At 50.7% G+C, this 17645-nt stretch overlaps 1 protein-coding gene across 3 annotated transcripts in view; it reads right to left on the bottom strand.

Annotated features, from left to right (window-relative positions):
* Nucleotides 1-17645, bottom strand: part of SPIDR (scaffold protein involved in DNA repair) — a 341673-nt gene that overhangs the window by 9703 nt on the left and 314325 nt on the right. For all 3 annotated transcript variants that reach the window (XM_054708421.1, XM_054708419.1, XM_054708422.1), the window contains 2 exons: nucleotides 6803-7013; nucleotides 5979-6131 (listed from right to left, as the gene is read on the bottom strand). In XM_054708421.1, the coding sequence (XP_054564396.1) occupies nucleotides 5979-6131; nucleotides 6803-7013 (364 nt within the window). The remainder of the gene's footprint in view (nucleotides 1-5978; nucleotides 6132-6802; nucleotides 7014-17645) is intronic.

Raw genomic sequence — 17645 nt, forward strand, 5'->3', positions numbered from 1 at the left:
GAGATAGGGATGCAGGTGGGGTGGGGCACAGGCCTGCACTGCTTCCTGGGGCCAAACAGGCATAAAGGAAAGAAAGGTCAAGTGGCTGTAGAGGTAACAGACTATGATTACTCAGGGTCTGGCTGAGGATTTTATGTTTTAAAAATATATTTTTACTAATATCAGAAAAAAAAAAAGAGAGGGAGAGAGAGAGAGAGATAGAAACATCAATGATGAGGGAGAATCATCGATTGGTTGCCTCCTGCATGGCCTCTCCCGCCCCCGCCTGCCCGGGGACCAAGAATTGAACCATGACATCCTAGTTCACAGGTTGACACTCAAATGCTGAGCCACACTGGCCAGGCTTGCTGGGGCTTTTAGATTGACTGTGGAAGGATGAGAAGCCAGTGAGGAATTTTAGACCAAGACTGAGATGGTCTAATTTTCCTGGAGTGTGAGGCATTGTAGATATTCTGTTAATCACAGATCATCCTGTAGAAAGTGAAATGAGACATTTGAGTAACAGGAAGACGGGACCTGCATTTCCAGCTACCCTCCCACTCTCTGTAGTGGGGAAGACTTGCATTCCCACTAGAACAAGTATTAGAAGAAAATTCAACTGTAGAGGGCAAAACAGGTTTATGAGAACTAAGCAGGTTTGATTTATTAAAATATATTCATGTGATACATACTTGAATGACTTTCTAAAAATGAAAATAACACATCTTGATTTTAAAAAAGCTGCCCAGCTAATTTCATTGTCCTTGCAAATCTAATGAATATCAAGTTAAAGGGACAGAAATCACAGCCAATAAGAGCTTATAACATAGCCAGAAAGGAGGGTCCACTAATTCACAACAGGCAAAGGGAGTGGCTCTCTTCCCAGGCCCCGTGCCCAGCAGAGAGCCTGGCTCACGGCAGTAGCGTGCGTCTGCTAAATGGATTAATAAAAAGGAGACTGCTACCAAAGTTCCTTTTGATCCCAGGATATCTTTGGGTGTTAATAGCATTTACATTTATATGGAATTAAGTTACTTCCATCCAATTAGGACAAGAGTTGAGGAAATGTGTTTCATTTGGGATCTGTACACCACTGGAAATCCCTTCTGCAGCCATAAATGTATTCCAAGGGATGCCTGGGAAGTGTATTAACCTGTTAGCATCTAGAACATTCACTTAAGCGGGCATCAGGAAAAAAACAATTTTTGTTAGAGTTTGTAAGTGTGACGCCACACACATCACTTGACTGCAGTTTGCTATTAAAAACCTTTACTTTCCTTTTCTTATTAACCGAACTCTCTTAGAATTAGGCTTGGGAAAGGTATATCACATATTTATTAAAACATCTTTTTTTAAAAGGTCCTTTAAAAAGGTCCTATTGGAAGTGCTTCAACCCTTTTTTCCTTTTGGGGCACACAACAGCTACACAAATGCTCTGGACAGTCTGGGTTTTCCTGGCACTGTAAGCCTGGTTTAAAATTTTCTTCAGATACTTTGAACTCTGCCACACTACTCCCACCTTTTTGACAGAAAGAAGTTGGGGCTCAGATATTTTTCTTTTAGTTAGAGGCCAAAGCCAAGACTTTGCCACCACTTTCCAAGGAGACACAGAGTGTGCTTGCTGCATCCATTCCGACCATGGCAAGTAAGAGCATTATACACTAACAAGCAACGAATGTATACACAAGTGGTGAGCAATACAAAGAAGATAAAAGCAATGATGCAAAACTTTTTCACCCCAGAAAATAAACTGGAAGGAAGTGCCTGCATACGCTGGGAGCTGGTGTTTGGGGAGTGATAAAAGTAAAGTGAGGTGGAGTGGAGTGAAGAGGAGTGGAGTTAAGAGTGGAATGCAGTGGAGTGGAGTGAAGAGGAGTGGAGAGGAGAGGAGAGGAGAGCAGAGGAGAGGAGAGGAGAGGAGAGGAGAGGAATGAGGTGGAGTGGAGTGAAGAAGAGAGGAGAGGAGTGAAGAGGAGTGAAGAGGAGAGGAGAGGAGTGAAGAGGAGAGGAGAGGAGTGAAGAGGAGGAGAGAGAGGAGAGGAGTGGAGTGAAGAGGAGAGGAGAGGGGTGAAGAGGAGAGGAGTGAAATGGAGAGGAGAGGAGTGAAGAGGAGAGGAGAGGAGAGGAGTGAAGAGGAGAGGAGTGAAGAGGAGAGGAGAGGAGTGAAGAGGAGAGGAGTGGAGTGAAGAGGAGAGGAGTGAGGTGGAGTGGAGTGGAGTGAAGAGGAAAGGAGAGGAGAGAGGAGAGAGGAGAGGAGAGGAGTGAAGAGGAGAGGAGAGAAGAGGAGTGGAGTGAAGAGGAGAGGAGAGGAGAGGAGTGAGAGAGAGAGAGAGAGGGAGAGGAGAAGAGAGGAGAGGAGTGGAGAGGAGTGAAGAGGAGAGGAGAGAGGAGAGGAGAGGAGTGGAGGAGAGGAGAGGAGAGGAGCGGAGTGGAGAGGAGAGGAGAGGAGAGGAGCGGAGAGGAGTGGAGAGGAGAGGAGAGGAGTGAAGAGGAGAGGAGTGAAATGGAGAGGAGAGGAGAGGAGAGGAGTGGAGAGGAGTGGAGAGGAGTGGAGAGGAGAGGAGTGAGGAGGAGTGGAGTGGTGTGAAGAGAGGAGAGGAGTGGAGTGGAGAGGAGAGGAGTGAAGAGGAGAGGAGTGGGGTGAAGAGGAGAGGAGAGGAGTGAAGAGGAGAAGAGAGGAGAGGAGTGGAGTGAAGAGGAGAGGAGAGGAGTGAAATGGAGAGGAGAGGAGAGGAGTGAAGTGGAGAGGAGAAGAGTGGAGAGGAGTGGAGAGGAGTGAAGAGGAGAGGAGAGGAGTGAAGAGGAGAGGAGAGGAGTGAAGAGGAGAGGAGAGGAGTGAAGAGGAGAGGAGTGAAGAGGAAAGGAGAGGAGTGAAGAGAGGAGAGGAGTGAAGAGGAGGAGAGAGAGGAGAGGAGTGGAGTGGAGAGGAGAGGAGTGAAGAGGAGAGGAGTGGGGTGAAGAGGAGTGGAGTGAAGAGGAGAGGAGTGGAGAGGAGAGGAGTGGAGAGGAGAGGAGAGGAGAGGAGAGGAGAGGAGAGGAGTGAAGAGGAGAGGAGTGAAGAGGAGTGAAATGGAGAGGAGAGGAGTGGAGAGGAGAGGAGAGGAGTGAAGAGGAGAGGAGAGGAGTGGAGTGAGGAGGAGAGGAGTGAAGAGGAGAGGAGAGGAGTGGAGTGAGGAGGAGTGGAGTGGTGTGAAGAGAAGTGGAGTGAAGAGGAATGGAATGAAGAGGAATGGAGTGTAGTGAAGAGGAGAGGAGTGAAGAGTTGAGTGATGTGAAGTGTACAGTTAAGAATTTACAACAAGATCATCTTCTATGTTTACTTTAGGTACATTCTATTTATTATACTAGGGGCCCGGTGCACGAAATTCGTGCACTGGGGAGGGGTCCCTCAGCCCAGCCTGCTCCCTCTCATATACTGGGAGTCCTCAGGGGATGTCCTACTGATGGCTTAGGCCCACTCCCTGTTGGTGCAGTCTGGCCTCCCTTTGCGGGAGGCGACCAGGCTGATCAGGGGAAGGCACCAGCCCCATCACCCTGCTACTGCAGCCACTGCCAGTCACCGCAGCCACCAAGGTATTTTCATCAACATGGACTCCAGTCCCTTCACCATGAAAAAATGACAACTTTCTTTAGGCATTTTCAAGATGTGCCTTTCATAGGATATGACATTTCGTTCTTTTTTTTTCTTTTTATCCTCACCTGAGGATATGTTTCCATTGATTTTTTCCCCCTTCTATCCAATCGCAGGCTCGGCCCCTTCCCAAGCATAAAGCCTCCGCCCCACGCTGTAGGCTTGGCAAGCAGGCACCCCCCGCCCCTCCAATGGCAGGCTCAGCCCCTTCCCAAGCCTACAGCCTCCGCAACAGGCTATAGGCTTGGCAAGCGGGCATCCCCCGCCCCTCCAACCCCATGCTCAGCCCCTTCCCAAGCCTACAGCCTCCACCCCAGGCTGTAGGCTTAGGAAGTGAGCACCCCTGCCCCTCCGATCCCAGGCTCGGCTCCTTCCCAAGTCTACAGCCTCCGCCCCAGGCTGTAGGCTTGGGAAGCAGGTACCCCCATCCTCCAAGCCTAAAGCTTCCACAGGATGGCCGGCTGGGAGTGACCTGGGTGCCAAGGAGGTTCCTGGGACACAGGTATGTATGCAAATTAACCTCCATCTTTATTGGGTTAATTTGCATACTCACTCTGATTGGCTGTGTGCATAGCGGAGGTACGGTCAATTTTACATGTTTCTCTATTATTAAGAAAGATAACACTGTTCCCGTTCATACCATTTGTCAAAAAATGTATAATCATAATAAATCACCATTTTTTGATTTTCATCTTTGAGAATCAATCTGTAGACCAGGTGTGCAAGGCTTAATTATGATTGTGAATAAATTATCATGCAACAATATACAGAAACAGCTGTATGGTGGTGGTACAAAGAGAGCAGTAAAAGAAGGGCCAGAGAGCTAATATTCGCTTCCTACAAAGTGAGGAATAAAGAGATACCATGTTTAACTGATAAAACAAGAAGCAAACAAATTTACAAAACCCTCACAGCTCACATCATAGTTAATGGTGAGAAAGTAGATACATTATACTTAAGATTAGGAACAGAGCAAGGAAGTCCCCTACCACTACTTGTATTAAAAATAGTACTGGAAGTGCTAGCTAATACAGTAAGATAAAAAAAAGAAAAGAAACCAAAGGTGTAAAGATTGGGAAGGAAGAATAAACTGTCCTTGTGTCCACGTGACATAGTTTTCTATGTTAACTATCCCAAAGAATCAACAACAAAAATACTAAAACTACAAAGTAATTTTAGTACGATTGTAGGATACAAGGTTAAAATACAAAAGTAAATTGTTTTCCTATATATTAGCAATGAACAAACGGAATTTGAAATAAAAAACACACCACCATTTACATTAATGCTAAAATAAATAAATAAGATACTTAGGTATAACTATAACAAAATATTTACATGATCCATATGAGAAAAACTACAGAACTATGCTAAAAGAACTAAGAGACCTAAAATTAATAGATATTCCATACTCAGATTCAAGACCATCCCACTTAAAATCCCAGCAAGTTATTTTGTAGATACCAACAAACTGATTTTAAAGTTGATATGGAAGGCAAGACACCTAGAACCGCCATGTCCCACTTCACTGAGGAGCACTCCCACTGCCGGTTGGTCATCTAAGCCAGAATCTTAGGGTCATCACACACACCCTTTCCTCCACATATGCCTTACTCCCTCTGTACCAAATTCATTACCCAGCCTGCCAATCCCTTTTAACGAAGTCTACTCCTGGATTTACTCACCCTTTAGACCAGTGGTTCTCAACCTTCCTAATGCCGTGACCCTTTAGTACAGTTCCTCATGTTGTGGTGACCCCCAACCATAAAATTATTTTTGTTGCTACTTCTTAACTGTAATTTTGCTACTGTTATGAATCGTAATGTAAATATCTGTGTTTTCCGATGGTCTTAGGCTCTACAGCAGTGGCTCTCAACCTGTGGGTCGTGAACCGCTAGCAGGGTCACCTAAGACCATCGGATACACAAAGCTGGCGCTCTTGCTTTGTCGCAGGTCACTCCCTCTATGCAGGTGCCTTCTGGCCTCCTTCCAGACTCCGGGGCTTACCCACTCTGTCCTTCCAGCAGCCTTTGTAAGTCCTGCTTTTCCCCACCAGATATTTCTCCCGACCTCCCGCTTCACCTCATTAGCTCCGTCCTGCCCTTGGGGACTTCAGTGACCGCCCTGGCCAGGGGAGGTGCCGGGAGCAGCCCTGGACCCGGGGATGCTGAGGCTCTGCACCTGGCGGTGAGCATATCTGACTGACGTCCTTCTACACTGACTACACATCGAGAAGCGAGAACCGCTTCTGATGTTGCTCCTTGTGTATCCAATGTCTGGGACGTGTCAGGTACTCAACAACCACTTGTTGACCGGTGTGATATGTAAGAAAATAGAAATACCATTTCCAATAAGATCGACTACCCACCTTGAACGCTGCAAATGCAGTTGGCCTGAGTGACGGAATCCAGGCCATCGAGCCTCACAGGGCCCGGCAGCTCACAGGAGTGGGCGCCCGAGGCCACATCCAAAGTGGGCTTTGGGAGCAAGAGGACAGTTCGTTCACCACAAACAATCCGACCTGTCAAGAGAGACATTTCAGACTGAACCGCCGAGGAGGAAAGGGAGTCCTGCCAGGAACGGCAGTGTCCTTTGCTAGATTCCTATGAGCCGGGTGGCCACGGGGCACAACTGTGGGGTCCATTCATTGTGCCCAGTGACACGCACTGTGCAGAAAGGAAGCCCAAAACCACCAATGTGCTCAGCTGAAAACGCACACAAATACTACATTCATTTTCAATGCAAAAGGTGAATCTTATGGTATGAAAATTATACCTCAAGAAAATAAAGAAAATACATATACAATTGAGGTAGGCTCCTACTTTGATTCCTCGACTAAGTGTACATGTTTACAATTTGTGGCTTTTCATTTGTTTTAAAAAATGTTGTCTCAGGCAATGGCTTAAAGTGGCTCTTGCACCTGTAAAGCTTGCCACCAACACAGTCCCAGAGTGACCACTGGCACCTCGGACAGGGTTTGCCCGTAGTGCAAGGGGCTCTGGTTCTGCCAGGCAGCCGTGGCATGGCCAGTGAGCGCCTGGGCGGCACCGGTGGCCTCTGCAGGCCACACGCCTTGTCTGCGGAGGGCTCAGGGGCGGCCCAGCAGTTCCAGAGCAGGACCCGGAAGCCCCAAAGCCAAGGTCTGGACTCTGTACGTCACCACTGGCTCACGACTGTGAGAAAGAAGCATACCCTGGTCTCGGAGAGCGTCTCTGAAGAAGAAGCTGTGGGGGGCAGCCTTGGCGAGTTCTTCCAGGACTTCCCGGCCCAGCACACACGAGGGGGTCACACAGACCGGCAGTGTTCTGGGGAAGCCGGAGTGGTTTTCCTCCTGCACTTGCAGGGTGACGTCAGTCACCATCAGCCAAATCTCCCTTTGCTCCAGAAGAAGCAAACTGCTTAGCTACGAGACACAGTCAAGACTATGAACTTGATAGCTACTCTGACATCAAAATAACTTTTAAAGCAATGTTAGGTGACTGTTCTTTAATGAACATCATTTATATTAACATTACATGTTTACATTAACATCACTTGAACGCATATTTAAGAACATACAAGACGTGTCATGTCCTGGTCACTAGCCCCATTGACATGGCTGTGCCCCGTGAGCCCCAACCTCACACCTGTAACGGGCTCCTTCGCTCTGGTCCCATCCGCCCTTTCCGGGCACTGCTCTCCGTGTCCTCTGACCTGCTCAGGAAGAGCTCGTGTGCTTTGCCTCCTGATCCCATGTCTGTGTCCCTATGGTGCTAATTACCACACTGTCTTACATTAAGTACATACACGTTCTCCTGTCCTGCTACATGTACGTTTCCTAACGGCTAGGAAATGTCACGGAACTGAATGATGGTAACCCCCGCCACCAAAGTAATATGTTGAAGTCCTAACCCCCAAGGTAATGGTCGTGGAAGGCGATGCCTTTGGGAGGCAGTTAGGTCACATTGTGGGGATACAGGAGACGTCCTTTCGTGAACCGAGAGGAGAGCCCTCACCCAGAACCTGGCCACGCGGGCACCGTGGCCTCAGGCTTCCGTGCTCCAGACGGTGAGGAACACGTTGCTGTTTAAGCCGCGCACCCCACGGCATTTGCTACAGAAGCCCAAGCTGAGAAAGACAGAACTGCATCTTATTTGCTCTCAGGTTTGGTATAAAGCAGGCCTCAAATATTTGTTTTTCTTTTTTTTTTTCTTTCTTCTTTCCTTTCATTATTCTTTTCCCTTTTCCTTTTTTTTATCTGCAAAAGTTATAACACCTTTTCAAGTTTATGATAATGGCACTCTGCCCTTTCCTCTTGATCAAAGTTTAGGGTTCTCTAGATGCAAATGGGGTCAAGGGTTTGGCAGGGAGGACCCTGGCGCTCTGTGGGGCTGGGCCGGGGACCTGCTGGCGTGAGGTCCCGTTGGCTTTGCTGGCGTGGATGGTGGGATGAGGATGGCTGGGTGACAGGCCCGGGCAGCTCACATGGTTGGGAGGCTGATTATTTACAGGAAATTAGAGAAAGTTAAATTGAACAAAATGAGAGCCAGGTTTCTCACTGCTGAATAAATATGAAATAGGAAACCCTAGAGTCAATTCTGAGGTAAAGTTCTAGAGTTGGAGGCGCTGGTGTAAAATCAGGAGAGAGATGAATAGGCAGAAGGAAATAGATTTGGACTTATATGTATGTGTGTATGAGTTTTCTCATATATATTTCCTTGCTCTGTCCATTGAGAGAGCCAATGACGGCCCGGCAGCAATGAGCCCACTTAGTGTTGTGGCTTCTAAAAGCCGTTCTCAAAAAAAACAAACAAACAAACAAAAAGCCATTCTCCTTTAAAAATCAACCACGGCTGACTTCATAGCAGAGAAAATCAGTCTGAAACACCTTATTGTGTCAGAAAATGAGGAAGTACTCAAAGAATGATGCAAGCATCACAGGAGCCAGCTTGACTCTGGAAAAATCTGGACATTAAAATAAACTATAGTAACAGATTATGAAACTGAATCCATTGGTCCATACTGATATACGTAAGTAAATACGTGAATCAGGGAAATGAAAAGACTTATATCCACATGCCAATACATTAATGTAGAAGGAATGCTGGAATTAGAAAATTACTATTTGGCCACTATCAGAGTAATAATCCAGGCATGAATCATAGGAATGTTAAAATGAGTGGATAAAAGTTTAATAAGAAGTAGGATATTTACATAGTCTCAATGTGTCATCCTACAAAATATTTGTTAGAGAGTTACTAAATAATTACTATGAAATATTTATTAGGAGAAACCAAGATGGCGGCATAGGTTAAACACCTAACCTGCAGCCGGGCACAACAATTTCAAAAATACAACTAGAGGTCAGAACGGACATCGTCCAGAACCACAGGAGAGCTGGCGGACTGAAATACCCACAGCTGGGGGGAAGGAGAAGGCCACGGGGACAGTCGGGGAAGCCGTAAAAGCCTGAGGTATGGAGAAACGGGCGGAGACACGAGCACACGCGCCTGCGGGGAGGATGGAACCGGAGAGGAGGGGGCGGCTGATGACCTGGCCGGAGTTCACTGGCAGGAAGGAGATAAAGGCTCCGGAGTGCGCTGAGCACCGGCTCCGAATGCACTGAACCCCATTCCGGGCGAAACCCTGGGAGACTCACTCACTTTCGCAACTCCGCCGCCCCCGCAGGCCGCCCGGCCCGGGACGCTGGGGACGCCGCCGCAGCGGCGGCGCCCGGAGCCCGGCGGCCTCCCAGCACCCGTCCCCGCCGCGCAGCCCCCGCGCGCCTGGTGCCGCGGGCCACGCACCCCGCACACCGGACGGAGGCCCGGGCGCCCTCTCCGTGCACCTCCTGGCGGCGCTAGACTTCAGTAGAGTTGACTGAATTCAAGGGATTAAGAAGTATAAATTGGGGGGGACGCCGCGGCGGCGACGTCCGGAACGCGGCGATGGCGGTGCCTGGAGCTCGGCGGCCGCCCAGCGCCCGTCCCAGCCGCGCGGCCCTCGCGCGCCTGGTTCCGCGGGACGCGCGCACCGCGCACCGGACAAAGGCCCGGGCGCCCTTTCCGTGCACCTCCCGGCGGCGCTAGACTTCAGTAGAGTTGACTGAAATGAAGGGATTAAGAGGTACGGATTGAGAAGTTTGAAAAAGATGGCGGCGGAGGTTAGGGGCTGTTCTGTTGCCTCGCACCCAGCGAAATCGGAGGGGATGAGGTGTGGAGGTGCGTGGGTCTGGCTGGTGGCAGGGGAGAGGGGCTTTTGTTCCAAACCCAGGGGAGATTGGCTCTCCATCACCCTGAAACCCATCTTCTGGCGAACCCCGGGAGACCCAGATGCCTGCGGGGAGAGGCGGGACTCTTGCGGAGGTGCGCCCAGCAATCAGTGTTTGCTGCGCTGGAGTGCGGAACGAGGGGACTTAGATACGTGGAAGGCAGAAGGACCAGACTCACAGCCATCTTGGCTCGCCGCACCATGGCCTGTGGGCGCCCTGAGACCCCGCCCCGCCCTGGGACCCGCCCCGCACTTTTTGAAGACCTGCCCCGCAAGTCTCGCAGGCACACCTGCGCCCCAAGCAACGGCTTATGCATGTGGGTGGCCTGCCCTCTGGCAGCGGACCAGATGATCTGCTGTTCTAGTCGGACTGCTCCAGGGCCACTCAGACAGGAGGAAGAAACTACAGTTTTTGCTGTAATCCTTGCTGAGTGCCTAAGGCAGTAGCTGATCTACACCCCATTGGAGACCCAGAAACGAGGGCATCTAGTGGTCTGTAGGAGATGACACCAGATTTCAACCACGTGCATAAGGGACACATTCAACGGGAATATTCAGTGAGCGCCAAAGCTTTGCTGCACCAAGACCCGGCCCATAAACGTGTCTCCTGCACAGCAACTCTTCCTTTATAGACAAAGAGAGCCCCCCCAGTGACACCAACAACAATCAAGACTTAACTATACAAAGGAGGACCAAGATGGAGGCATAGGGCGGAAGCCTGATTGTTGCCTACCACAACAACTTTGAGACTACGACAAGAGAGCAGAGCAGACACCATCCAAGACCACCATAGGGCTGGCTGAGTAGATGCTCTACAACTAGAATAAAAGAGGGGTATGTGGGATGATGCTGATGCCGGTGACCCAAAGACCACACTTTAAGAACTACGGCTCAGGCGACACAAAAGAACTATGGCTCAGGCGATACAACAGCGGCCTGGAACATGCTCGGCGCAGTTCCCCCGGCGGTCTCCGGCTGAGGGGACGGCTCCACTGGCAGCCAAGCACGGACAGACGAACCCCTATGAGACATGGGGTGGGAGACTCCGCGCTTGCTGACCTCTGAGTCCGTCAAGAATCTCAACGCCTCGGAAGCGGCCAGGTGCGCATGCTCGGCGACCGGCCACCGATGCAGACCCAAGGGCCGACGCAGCGACGCCAGACTGGCCCACCGCCATGCACCGGGTGCACCGGAGCTTTGCCGAGCCGCCGCCCGACGAGTTCTGCAGCAGCCATACTGGAGCTCTGGAAGGATGGCCAGGGGAATTGCTGAGGGGGGATTGACCGGCAGGAATTGGGATCGGGAAGACGGGGCCCCGCTGAGACCCGGGTGCGGGCGGGGTTGCGCGCCTCTGGGCTCGGGTGTGGTCACACGCCTCTGGGTATAAGTGAGGCCTCAAGTCCCTGGGTCTAGGTGAGGCCACATGCCCCTGGGTCCAGGTGAGGCCGGACTCCGGGTCCGGGTGAGGCCAAGTGCCCCTGGACCCGGATGACGCTGGATCCCTTGCCCGGGCGAGGCCAAGCGCCCCTGGGTCTGGGAGAGCCCACACACCCCTGGGTCCAGGCGAGACCATGTGTCCCTGGATCCGGGTGAGGCCGCGTGCACCTAGGCCCGGGTGAGCCCAAGTGGCCCTGGGTCTGGGAGAGGCCAAGCGTCCCTGGGTCCGGGTGAGACCATGTGTCCCTGGATCCGGGTGAGGCCTTGTGCACCTAGGCCCGGGTGAGCCCAAGTGGCCCTGGGTCTGGGAGAGGCCAAGCGTCCCTGGGTCCGGGTGAGACCATGCGTCCCTGGATCCGGGTGAGGCCTCGTGCACCTAGGCCCGGGTGAGCCCAAGTGGCCCTGGGTCTGGGAGAGGCCAAGCGTCCCTGGGTCCGGGTGAGACCATGTGTCCCTGGATCCGGATGAGGCCTCGTGCACCTAGGCCCGGGTGAGCCCAAGTGGCCCTGGGTCTGGGAGAGGCCAAGCATCCCTAGTCCGGGTGAGACCATGTGTCCCTGGATCCGGGTGAGGCCTCGTGCACCTAGGCCCGGGTGAGCCCAAGTGGCCCTGGGTCTGGGAGAGGCCAAGCGTCCCTGGGTCCGGGTGAGACCATGTGTCCCAGGATCCGGGTGAGGCCTCGTGCACCTAGGCCCGGGTGAGCCCAAGTGGCCCTGGGTCTGGGAGAGGCCAAGCGTCCCTGGGTCCGGGTGAGACCATGTGTCCCAGGACCCGGGTGAGGCCTCGTGCACCTAGGCCCGGGTGAGCCCAAGTGGCCCTGGGTCTGGGAGAGGCCAAGCGCCCCTGGGTCCGGGGGAGACCATGCGTCCCTGGATCCGGATGAGGCCTCGTGCACCTAGGCCCGGGTGAACCCAAGTGGCCCTGGGTCTGGGAGAGGCCAAGCGTCCCTGGATCCGGGTGAGGCCTCGTGCACCTAGGCCCGGGTGAGCCCAAGTGGCCCTGGGTCTGGGGGAGGCCAAGCATCCCTAGTCCGGGTGAGACCATGTGTCCCTGGATCCGGGTGAGGCCTCGTGCACCTAGGCCCGGGTGAGCCCAAGTGGCCCTGGGTCTGGGAGAGGCCAAGCGTCCCTGGGTCCGGGTGAGACCATGTGTCCCTGGATCCGGGTGAGGCCTCGTGCACCTAGGCCCGGGTGAGCCCAAGTGGCCCTGGGTCTGGGGGAGGCCAAGCGTCCCTGGGTCCGGGTGAGACCATGTGTCCCAGGATCCGGGTGAGGCCTCGTGCACCTAGGCCCGGGTGAGCCCAAGTGGCCCTGGGTCTGGGGGAGGCCAAGCGCCCCTGGGTCCGGGTGAGACCATGTGTCCCTGGATCCGGGTGAGGCCTTGTGCACCTAGGCCCGGGTGAGCCCAAGTGGCCCTGGGTCTGGGAGAGGCCAAGCATCCCTAGTCCGGGTGAGACCATGTGTCCCTGGATCCGGGTGAGGCCTCGTGCACCTAGGCCCAGGTGAGCCCAAGTGGCCCTGGGTCTGGGAGAGGCCAAGCGTCCCTGGGTCCGGGTGAGACCATGTGTCCCTGGATCCGGGTGAGGCCTCGTGCACCTAGGCCCGGGTGAGCCCAAGTGGCCCTGGGTCTGGGAGAGGCCAAGCGTCCCTGGGTCCGGGTGAGACCATGTGTCCCAGGATCCGGGTGAGGCCTCGTGCACCTAGGCCCGGGTGAGCCCAAGTGGCCCTGGGTCTGGGGGAGGCCAAGCGCCCCTGGGTCCGGGTGAGACCATGTGTCCCAGGATCCGGGTGAGGCCTCGTGCACCTAGGCCCGGGTGAGCCCAAGTGGCCCTGGGTCTGGGAGAGGCCAAGCATCCCTAGTCCGGGTGAGACCATGTGTCCCTGGATCCGGGTGAGGCCTCGTGCACCTAGGCCCGGGTGAGCCCAAGTGGCCCTGGGTCTGGGAGAGGCCAAGCGTCCCTGGGTCCGGGTGAGACCATGTGTCCCTGGATCCGGGTGAGGCCTCGTGCACCTAGGCCCGGGTGAGCCCAAGTGGCCCTGGGTCTGGGAGAGGCCAAGCGTCCCTGGGTCCGGGTGAGACCCTGTGTCCCAGGATCCGGGTGAGGCCTCGTGCACCTAGGCCCGGGTGAGCCCAAGTGGCCCTGGGTCTGGGGGAGGCCAAGCGCTCCTGGGTCCGGGTGAGACCATGCGTCCCTGGATCCGGATGAGGCCTCTTGCACCTAGGCCCGGGTGAGCCCAAGTGGCCCTGGGTCTGGGAGAGGCCAAGCGTCCCTGGGTCCGGGTGAGACCATGCGTCCCTGGATCCGGGTGAGGCCTCGTGCACCTAGGCCCGGGTGAGCCCAAGTGGCCCTGGGTCTGGGAGTGGCCAAACGTTCCTGGGTCCGGGTGAGACCGTGCGTCCCTGGATCCGGGTGAGGCCTCGTGCACCTAGGCCCGGGTGAGCCCAAGTGGCCCTGGGTCGGGGAGAGGCCAAGCGTCCCTGGGTCCGGGTGAGACCGTGCGTCCCTGGATCCGGGTGAGGCCTCGTGCACCTAGGCCCGGGTGAGCCCAAGTGGCCCTGGGTCTGGGAGAGGCCAAGCATCCCTGGGTCTGGGTGAGACCATGCGTCCCTGGATCCGGATGAGGCCTCGTGCACCTAGGCCCGGGTGAGCCCAAGTGGCCCTGGGTCTGGTAGAGGCCAAGCATCCCTGGGTCCGGGAGAGACCATGTGTCCCTGGATCCAGGTGAGGCCTTGTGCAACTAAGCCCGGGTGAGGCCACGTGCCCCTGTGTCTGGGAGAGGCCAAGCGTCCCTGGGTACGGGTGAAGCCAGATCCTGGGTCCGGGTGAGGCCGTGCGCCCCTGGATCCATCCGGGTGAGGCTGGGTCCCAGGCCCGGGTGAAACCACGTGCCCCTTGGGTATGGGTGAGGCCACGTGCCCCTTAGTCTGGGTGACGCCGTGCCCCTGGGTTCGGCCGAGACCAAACCAGAGGGAGTCGGACCTCCGTTACCACCATTTGTCCACCATCCAGAGCTGAGGGGTCAGTGCTGACATGTACACATAAGGAACTACTGGACATCGAAATTGGGTCTCAAAAGAACTGTTGGTCCAGGGGGAAGCTCGCTACAGATTGATTCATTTGCCTGTCAGCATAAATATTATTGCTCGTCTCACATTCAGTTCTTATTAGTATATATCTAGTGACATATGATCTCGTTCATCTAGAGGAAATGATGAACAACATAGACTGAGGAACAAGAACAGAACCAGAAGCAAGGAGGCATCGATCGGACTATCGGGCCTCAGAGGGAGGATAGAAGAGGGTAGGGGGAGGGTGGGGGGGAGGGGGAGAGTTCAACCAAAGGACCTGTATGCATGCATATAAGCCTATCCAACGGTTAAGTTCAACAGGGGATTGGGGCATGCATGGGGAGAGGGGTGGGATGGGAATGGGGGGATGAGGACAAATATGTGACACCTTAATCAATAAAGAAATTAAAAAAAAAAAAAAAAAAAAAAAAGAAATATTTATTAGTTAACTTTATAGTGGAGAAACCTGGAAAATAACATCTTAATCAATTGATAAAATATCACAGCACTGGCACAAGTCTACTGTATGCCTCCTGACATGAACACAACGTTTTTATGTTGTATTCCAGTCAAAAATGCATGATCTGAATCTATTCATGAGATAACAAAAGGAAAATAGAAATGGAGGGACATTCAATTAGGTAACTGGCCTCTATTCTTCAAATTTATCAAGGTCAAGAGTCATGACAACTAAGTACATGGAGTTAGCCTTTTAGGAACAACTGGCCAAAGTCACATTTAAAAAAATGGTATATATGTCAGGAAGGGCAAACATTTTTTGTTGTTGTTAATCCTCAACCTGAGGACATTTTTCCCATTGAATTTTTTTTTTTTTTAGAGAGAATGAAAGGGAATAAGGAAGAAGGGGATTGGGAGAGAGAGAAACATTGAGAGAGACGTAATTAGCTGCCTTCCTCATTACAATAACTGGATGGGAAATTGAACCTACTACCCAGATACATGTTATTGACCAGGAATTGAACCCGCGATCCTTCACTGCCAGGCAGATGCTCTAACCACTTAGCATACGGACCAGGGCCAAAGATTTTTTTCTATGAGATTATTTACCATGGCTGGGTAGCTCAGTTGGTTATAGCATTGTCCCGATATGCCAAGGTTGTGAGTTTGATCCCTGGTCAGGGCACATACAAGAATCAACCAATGAGTGCATAAATAGGTGGAACAACAAGTTGATGTCTCTCTCTTTCATCAACAAATAAAAATTTAAAAAAAGATTATCTGAAGCTAAGAGTTTTAGATACTCTCTGTAAATAGTTTGGATTTGGCTTATTGTCTCTTTTTCAGTCTCTTGATGGAACCAAAATGGTCTAATTTCCTTTGAAATTAACTATCAAATCATCTTTACCATTGGGTTTTGAACAAAGTCAGTAACAACAATATCCTCTGAAAAAGAAAAAAAAACCTACCCCAATTAATTCATCACAGTACTATCAATCTTATTGCTAAAATTTTATTAAAAACAGATCTCTTCTACACAAAAATACTCTACTATTTTTTGACAAAGTTGCAGAAGTCAATGGAGGAAGAATATCCTATCAACAAATAACACTGAAATGAGTGGACATCCACTGGCAAAAAAATGAAACTTGACCTAAACCACACACCTTATACAAAAAGGGAAGACTTTAAGGGAGAGAGAAATAGCAATACAGTCATAGTCGGGGACTTTGACACCCCACTGGCACCACTGTATAGATCTCCCAGACTGAAAAAGCAACAAGGAAACAGCGACCCTAAACGGCACACTAGATCAGATGAATTTAACTGACATTTACAGAACATTTCATCCCTAAGTGGCAGAATATACATTCTTGTCAAGTGCACATGGATCATTCTCAAAGATAGGCCACATGTTAGAGCACAAAATAAGTGTAAACAAATTCAAGAAGATTGAAATCATATCAAGCATATTCTTGAATCACATGAAACTAGAAATCAGCTACAGTAAAAAACCCTCAACATATTCAAACACCTGGAGACTAAATAGCATGTTATTAAACAATGAATGGATTACCAATGAGATCAAGGAAGAAAGAAAAAACTTCCTGGAAACAAACAAAAATGAACACACAACAACGCCAAATCTCTGGGACACAGCAAAAGCAGTCTTGAGAGGGAAGTTCATAGCATTATAGGCCTGCCTCAAGAAATTAGAAAAAGCTCAAATAAATAATTTACCCTACAACTAATTCTAAAAGAATTAGAATGAGAACAACAAGAAAAGCCCAGAGTAAGTATAAGGAAGGAAATAAAATAAAGATCAGAGTGGAAATAAATTACATAGATACTAAAAAAACAATAAAAAAAAAATCAATGAAACCAAGAGCTGGTTTTTTGAAAAGGTAAACAAGATTGATGAACCATTAGCCAGACTTATCAAGAAACAAAGAGAGAGGACCCAAATTAATAAAATCAGAAATGAAAGAGGCAAAGTAACTACTGACATCACAGAAATACAAAGGATTGTAAGAAAATACTTTGAGCAACTATATGCCAACAAGCTAGACAACCTGGGGGAAATGGACAAATTCCTAGAAACAGATGATGTTCCCAAACTCAACCGGGGAATCAGAAAATATAAATAGGCTGGTAACTAATGAAATTGAAGCAGCAATAAAAAAAACCTCCTAGCAAACAGAACTCCTGGACAGGATGGCTCCACAGGTAAGTTTTACCAACATTCAAAGAATTAATACCTATGATCTTCAAACTATTCCAAAAACTTCAAGAGGAAGGAACACTTCCAAGCTCTTTTTATGAGGCCAACATTATCCTAATTCCAAAACCAGATAAAGACACTACAAAGAAAGAAAATTATATGTCAATATTACTGATGAATATAGATACCAAAATCCTCAACAAAATATTAACAAATCAGATCCAGCAATACATTAAAAAAAAATCACACACCATGCCCATGTGGGATTTATTCCAGGGATGCAATATTCGCAATAATGGTTCAATATTTGCAAATCAATAAATGTGATACATCACATAAACAAAATAAAGGATAAAAATCATATGATCATATAAATAGACCTAAAAAAAGCATTTGACAAAATCCAGCACCCATTTATGGTAAAAATGCTCAGCAAAGTGGGAATAGAGGGATCACACCTCAACATAATAAAGGCCATATATGAAAAACCTACAGCCAACATCATACTCAATGGGGAAAAACTAAAAGCGTTTTCCTTAAGATCAGGAACGAGACAGTGATGTCCGCTCTTATTCAGCATAGTTCTGAAGTCCTAACGAC

Source organism: Eptesicus fuscus, chromosome 19 (genome assembly GCF_027574615.1).
Source record: "Eptesicus fuscus isolate TK198812 chromosome 19, DD_ASM_mEF_20220401, whole genome shotgun sequence".
In the NCBI taxonomy this organism is placed as follows: Eukaryota; Metazoa; Chordata; class Mammalia; order Chiroptera; family Vespertilionidae; genus Eptesicus; species Eptesicus fuscus.